Genomic DNA, 7,846 nt, shown 5'->3' on the forward strand with positions numbered 1-7,846 from the left:
TCTCTCTTCTTGTTTATTTTTTCTCCTCCAATAGCTGTTGTAATCTCTCTGGTTTATTTTGTTGTTCGAGCTGCCACTGCTGTTGTCTCTCTTCTTGTTTATTTTTTCTCCTCCAATAGCTGTTGTAATCTCTCTGGTTTATTTTGTTGTTCGAGCTGCCACTGCTGTAATCTCTTTTCTTGTTTATTTTGCTGTTCAAGCTGCCACTGTTGCAGGTTTTCTTGCAACTGCTGTAATCTCTCTTCTTGTTTCTTTTCTTGTTTATTCTCTCGTTCTTCTTGTTCCTTTTCTTTTTCCTCTAACAACTGTTGTAATTTCTCTTCTCGTTCTTCTTGTTTCTTTTCTTTTTCCTCTAACAACTGTTGTAATTTCTCTTCTCGTTCTTCTTGTTTCTTTTGCTGTTCTTGTATTGCTGTCATTAAGTCTGCTAGGCTGTAGTTTGATTTGCCGCTTCTCGTTTCCATTTTCTTTATCCCACTCCTGACACCAATTTGTTACGTCTCCGTTTGTTAATTAATTTTCCGTAAATTTTTTCCGACGAAACTTTAACGACACAAGTCCTTACTTAATAAAACTGGTTTATTCTTTCTGAATATAACGTTACGATACACCTAATTTCAACATTCGCGCTAAAACAAACGCTATAACAAACGTTAACTTCAACAATACTCTCTGACTGCAGATCAATTACTGACTACCTACACTGTTCTTTTCGTCACGTTGTGACCATCTTATATATACCCAATATAGTAAATGCTAGGGCACTCACGAAGGAAGAGGATATTTCTAGAAACGTGGCGTGACACTAGTCACGTGACCTCGCTGAAGGAACAATATAGACAGATAATCGAGTGAAGCCGTAAGTGAAATGTGTAAATCATTGGGAATTATAGCGTGTGTTTAAGTAAAGTGACTGTGGAAATTAAGTTTATTGCAAAGTTGTATTGAGATAGAATAAACTAGTTTTATTTATGAAAAGACTTGTATGGCTGAAGTTTCTTGGAAAGAAAAACAAACGACCAGAGACGTAACAATAGTTTATGGTAGCATTACTACTATATTTCATACTGAACCCTTTTATACAGAAACTTAATGGTGGGCTATAATTTATGCACAGTAGTATACACATGTTCATTATCAAAACTCCCTATAGGTGGTGGTTAGTGAGCTCATCTCGCAATCTGCAGGTCGCGGGTTCGAATCCCCGTCCCACCAAATATGCTCGTTCTTTCAGCCGTGGAAGCGTCATAAAGTGACGGTCAATCCCACTATTCGTTGGTAAAAGAGTAGCCCAAGCGTTGGCGGTGGGTGGTGATAACTAGCTGCCTTCCCTCTAGTCTTTCACTGCTAAACTAGGGATGGCTAGCGCACATAGCCCTCGTGAAGTTTTGCACGAAATTCAAAACAGACAAACAAATAGCCAAAAAAATTGAATAAAAATGAAAAAAAAAGGTATACTGAATGGACGTTGAGAACTACATGTATATTAGTATGAATTCCAAGCACAGAATTGTGTATTCTTTCGTCCAAAACTATTCTATATCATAGTGCCGAGTTTAAAATATCTGTACTTTATACTCATTTTTCCCCATTCAATTCTCTGTATAACGGAATGATAAGTTTAAGTACTGCTGGTCTGTAAACAAATAGCGTTACCCATTTGCACCAATGAGAAACAAGGGGCGTTCACATGATTATTATTTATCCGTGGAACGCATGGCTAAGGCAACAGTAAGTAGAAAACAGACCGACTAGAGCATTTACGATCTTACAGGACAAAAGTAAAACCGAAAGTTGGTAAGTATAGAATAACATTTAATTTATTACTTGTTTTTGTTGTTTCTTTTTAACGTAATAAATCGTCCATGTGACTAAATTTTATTCACAATGTTATAATTTATTGTAGAACATACTTCGGAAAAGATATTAATAATGGAAGATTGATAATTATGTAGGTCCATCTTTTTTTCTTTTCTCACATCTTGTTAGCAAAGGCAATTTAGTTTTTCAGAATTACTGGGTGTAACATTTTTTGCAAAAATAATAGAAAATTAGTTATTCGAGTTCAGCTAATAGATAAGGAGTAACAAGTAGTAGTTGGCACTTTTCGTAACTGCTTTGCTGTTGCCAACTTACACTAGCATCCGAACAACATAGCGCTAGTAGTGACATTGCCTTCTTGAGCGGATGACGTTACAGCCACATTAGTACTATTAAAATTCCTGAAAGCTGAAGCATTAGTAGTATTTAATTTCGACTAAGTGTATCTAATTCGTTTAAGAGTTATATCTTAGGTAAGCTTGTTTTGTTTAATTTCTATATGTATTATATATACTATATATTTCTTATATTTTTTCGAAATATAATCTTAAAATTAGACTTGGTTCTGAAATTTTAATGAACGCTGTATTAGAGGTCCTACACTTACTTTTTGTATATGATATACAGTTTTAGAGTAGAGACGAGATGACATAACATGTGAATATCTGCCAAAATGCAGAATTTCTTACTTTACAACGTGAAGTACATCGAATGGTGAAATATTTAGTAAATGTAACTAAATTACCATAGTATGCAATAAACACAAACTTGTATTGTTACATTTTCAGATATATAAATTATAAGGATGAGCAATGGTTGAGTTTTACTTCAGTCTTATTATAACTATGCATAATTAGGTATGTGTTTTGTTATTTGCGATTAGCAGCTGATGAGAAAGAGTGATTATTCTAGTTCTTGTGTAACAGCAGGTCGTGAAGGAAGAACTCGCCTAGCAACATTGGTACACAAAAATATATCTACAATATTTGTGTCATTCTTGGTAGACAAATGATTAGCAACAATACCTGTTCTTCCTAGTCAAACTAACAGCTAAGCTGGGAATTGTGTATATAAAAATACAATGTCGCCCTTCAATGTTTTTCTGGTGTACATTCTGATAGTATATTTTACTTTTGATGGACTGTGTTTTGCTATAGAGATCAGAACTTAAATATTGTGACGTGTTTTTTGTTATTCGTGTTGCAGGTCAACAAAGACTGGAGATTTGAAGAACCACCAAGAAAGTGTTTAAGTTATGAACCTATCTTTTGCTGGTTGTGGCTTTTTAGGTTTATATCACGTTGGTGTTGCTAGCTGCTTTCGAGAATATGCCCCACAGGTTTTGGTCGAAAAGATTGCCGGAGCATCTGCAGGAGCGCTGGCAGCCTGTTGTTTAATATGCAACGTTCCTTTAGGTAGGTTCCTAGTACTGTTGTTTAATATGCAACGTTCCTTTAGGTAGGTTCCTAGTACTGTTGTTTAATATGCAACGTTCCTTTAGGTAGGTTCCTAGTACTGTTGTTTAATATGCAACGTTCCTTTAGGTAGGTTCCTGGTACTGTTGTTTAATACGCAACGTTCCCTTGGGTAGGTTCCTGGTACTGTTGTTTAATACGCAACGTTCCCTTGGGTAGGTTCCTGGTACTGTTGTTTAATATACTGTTATGTCTCTGGTCGTTTGTTAATTACCCGTAGAAATTCTTTCCAAAAAAACTTCAGCGATGCAAGTCCTTTCTTTAATAAAACTAGTTTATTCTTTCTCAATGCAACTTTTCAGCACACAGAATTTCCACCGTCACTTTAACTTAAACACACGCTATAATTTACAACGATTCACGCTCTTTACTTACGGTCACTACCGCTCACTTGACTCAATTATCTGTCTCTATATCTCTCTGTCTAGTATCATCATCTCCACTTTATTTGCCGGGCTTGTATATTAAAATGGAGGGCGTCTAGCAAATGCTAGGATATTCGTTATGTTCCCCAATCCTTCTGTTGTGACGTGTTATTAGCGTCACGTGACTTCCGCTGTCGTAACAATAAATAACATCAGTAAATGATTATCACACGCATGTTATCCAAGTTGTTAATTCCCCGCCTAATGTTACCTCTAATATCTGTATGGATAGAAATGTATAGTAAATATATTAATTGTATTTTCTTTTTTTACTAAGGTATTTTTATGATTTAGTTTAAAGTTTTGCAAGATATTGTTTTAAGTGTTCAATAAATACATTAATTACGTTTGAATATTTGAAAATATCCAAGATTTAAATCAATGTTTGTAGTTTTTCACTCTGCTTTACAAAATAAGAAAAGTTATACGTTGGATACTTGCCAGGAGATTGCCTAGATGGGACTGTAAGAAACATATTTGTTATCATATACATACATATAAATCTACAATGTAAGGTCATATGTGAATAAAACTCAATTTAAAGTATCTGCTGGTGAATTAGATAATCATGACCTTGACATATGTAAAGTGAGTGTCTATCAAACTTACTCGGAATGTTCACCTTAAACTTTGAACATTATTTAATTTGTAGTTTCACGAGCCTTCCTGACTCCCCATCCTTATCACTTCATTTTCCCTTCAAGTATAAACATGTAAAAACAATCAACTCGTATTATACTTCATAACGTAGTTTTATTCAACTTATCCAAGATATGATATATGATGAAGGAAAACAGTAAATAATCATTTACTACATGTATTGTTGTTCAAATTACACTGGATATCAATCAGTTACTACATTTATTGTTGTTGAAACTATCCTGAATGTTACACGTGATGAAGAACAACAGTAAATCATCATGTAATGCATATACTGTCGTTATAACTATACTAGTTATCAATCATTTACAACATGTGTTGTTATTGAAACTATCCTGGATATAAATTGTTTTTCAAATTATACTGCATATTACACACCATAAAGGACAACAGTAAATCAATATGTAATACATGTATTATTATTATTGAAACTATCCTGGATATTTCACATCATGAAGGGCAACAGTAAATCAATATTGTTACGACAGCGGAGGTCACGTGACCCTAGTAATACGCCACGCGCTTCTAGAACGTTAATGAAGCGTTGGGAGACTACTAGATATGGGGTAGTCTTGTATATATAAGACCGGTCAAGAAGCGACGGGAACAATGTGTAATTGAACTGTGGACAGAGTATTGTTGCGTCAGCGAGGTCACGTGACTAGTATCACGCCACGTTTTCTAGAAATATCCTGTTCCTTCGTGAATGCCCGAGCATTTGCTAGATATGTGTTAGTCTTTTATATATATATATATAAGACGGTCACAATGTGACGGGAACAGTGCAATGAGTAATTGAATGTATGCTGATAAAATATTGTTGGCCACGTGAGACGTGAGCATTTGTTATAGAGCGACTGTTGAAATTAAGAAAGGACTTGTGTCGCTAAAGTTTCGTCGGAACGAATTTACGAAAGATTGACTAACGAACGGAGACGTAACAGTATTGTTGAGTCGAGCACGTGAGACGTTCGTTGTGAATTATAGCGTTTGTTATAGCGCGACTGTGGAAATTAAGTGTATCGCAAAGTTTTATTCGGAAAGAATAAACCAGTTTTATTTAAGAAAGGACTTGTGTCGCTAATGTTTCTTCGGAAAGAATTTTTACGGAAAATTAACTAACGAACGGAGGCGTAACAATATGTAATACATGTATTATTATTGAAACTATCCTGGAATTTCACATCATGAAGGACAACAGTAAATCATCATGTAATACATGTATTGTTTTTGTAACTATACTAGATATCAATCATTTACTACATGTACTGTTTTTGTAACTGTCCTGGATATCAACCGCTTAGTGCACGTACTGTTTTTGTAACTGTCCTGGATATCAACCGCTTAGTGCACGTACTGTTTTTGTAACTGTCCTGGATATCAACCGCTTAGTGCACGTACTGTTTTTGTAACTGTCCTGGATATCAACCGCTTAGTGCACGTACTGTTGTTGAAACTGTCCTGGATATCAACCGCTTAGTGCACGTACTGTTGTTGAAACTGTCCTGGATATCAATGACTTACTACAGTAAGTCATCATTTAAAAGATGTATTGTTGTTGAATCTATTAAGGAAAGGCAAAGGTACACTGTCAATATAAAGATGGCCATCAACCGTGGATGATGTGCACGAGATAATTAATAATAGTAAAAATTCCTTTAGTACAGATGTTACATACATTTTTGTAATCTTCGCTGATGTACAATAACTGAACCGCTTGAGAGTAAAGAACAATAAAAGCATTGTACATTTTAAGAGGCCGTCTTTGTTTTGGCTGCGCTTGTTTCATTGTTTGCTAATTAGAGGGATGAAGTGTATTTATTTTTATTATCTGAACCTCGTTAACGTGTATAGAGTGGGCATATATTTATGAGCGAATATGGAAGAACGTACAATACGAAGTTCAATATTATACTTTACTGTTTCTCGTGCATTTCAGAATGTTTCTTCCTACCATCAATAATCTTGAGTCTAAAGTTACAAGTCTTATAAACGAAAAGCTATTAAAATTCTGAATTACTTTATACTCATTATCTCTTTTGTGAAACTATCGTGGATCATTCACTACACGCGTTGTTGTTGAAACTATCCTGGATATTAATCATTTACTACATGAATTATTGTACAAAGTATCCTAGATATTACGCATCATGAAGGACAACAGTAAAGTATCATTTATTACATTTACATGTTTTATTCATCCAGGAAAAATGTTTCACAATTAAATAGAGTCGTTGTTAAAGTTTAAGCAAGTTCTAAATTGATAAACTACTTACTAACTAATTCTTGTTGTTCTGAATAGTATATAACCAAAGTTGTTTGAATTTCTGACTCAGTACGATATTAATGTGCATCGAGTTAATTTTTCTCTGATAATTGTATAAACCAACGTGTTGTAGTTTCTGACTCAGTACGATATTAATGTGCATCGAGTTAATTTTTCTCTGATAAGTGTATTAACCAACGTGTTGTAGTTTCTGACTCAGTACGATATTAATGTGCATCGAGTTAATTTTTCTCTGATAAGTGTATAAACCAACGTGTTGTAGTTACTGACTCAGTACGATATTAATGTGCATCGAGTTAATTTTTCTCTGATAAGTGTATAAACCAACGTGTTGTAGTTTCTGACTCAGTACGATATTAATGTGCATCGAGTTAATTTTTCTCTGATAAGTGTATTAACCAACGTGTTGTAGTTTCTGACTCAGTACGATATTCATGTGCATTTAATTAATTTTTCTCTGATAAGTGTATTAACCAACGTGTTGTAGTTACTGACTCAGTACGATATTCATTTGCATTTAGTTATGTTTCTCTGATAAGTATATTATGTTTCTCTGATAAGTATATTAACCAACGTGTTGTAATTACTGATTCAGTATGCTATTTCTGGCGTATATAGTTTTTCTTTCTTTGTGTTTGCCACCCCCACCCCCCAGTGCTACAGCGGAATGCCTACGGACTTATAACGCTAGAATCGGGTTTCGATACACTTGGTGGGCAGAGCACAGATAGTCCATTGTGTATGTATGTGATGTCTGATAATAGTCAAAATGTCAATATCATAATTTTACTGAGAATTTTGTTGGTCTAAGCTTGCTTCATTCATAATTTTAGTTTTTTGTTTTTTTTTGTTTTTTTTTGTCTAAGACTGCTTGAGTCGTAATTTTAGATTTGCTGGTCTAGGTCCGCTTGAGTCGTGAAGAGAAATACAGTTGGTTGGTAGTATATAGTGAAGAGAAATACAGTTGGTTGGTAGTATATAGTGAAGAGAAATACAGTTGGTTGATAGTATATAGTGAAGAGAAATACAGTTGGTTGATAGTATATAGTGAAGAGAAATACAGTTGGTTGATAGTATATAGTGAAGAGAAATACAGTTGGTTGGTGGTATATAGTGAAGAGAAATACAGTTGGTTGGTGGTATATAGTGAAGAGAAATACAGTTGGTTGGTGGTATAT

The 7,846-nt window shown here is 34.5% G+C and overlaps 1 protein-coding gene across 1 annotated transcript in view; it reads left to right on the forward strand.

Annotated features, from left to right (window-relative positions):
* The window catches only part of LOC106471709 (patatin-like phospholipase domain-containing protein 2), a gene marked incomplete at its 3' end in the record, with an annotated part of 87,307 nt that overhangs the window by 13,219 nt on the left and 66,242 nt on the right, over positions 1-7,846 (forward strand). The window contains exon 3 of the mRNA XM_013932326.2: positions 3,028-3,236. Within this exon, the coding sequence (XP_013787780.1) occupies positions 3,077-3,236 (160 nt within the window). The remainder of the gene's footprint in view (positions 1-3,027; positions 3,237-7,846) is intronic.

This window comes from Limulus polyphemus, unplaced genomic scaffold (genome assembly GCF_000517525.1).
Source record: "Limulus polyphemus unplaced genomic scaffold, Limulus_polyphemus-2.1.2 Scaffold4804, whole genome shotgun sequence".
NCBI lineage: Eukaryota > Metazoa > Arthropoda > Merostomata > Xiphosura > Limulidae > Limulus > Limulus polyphemus.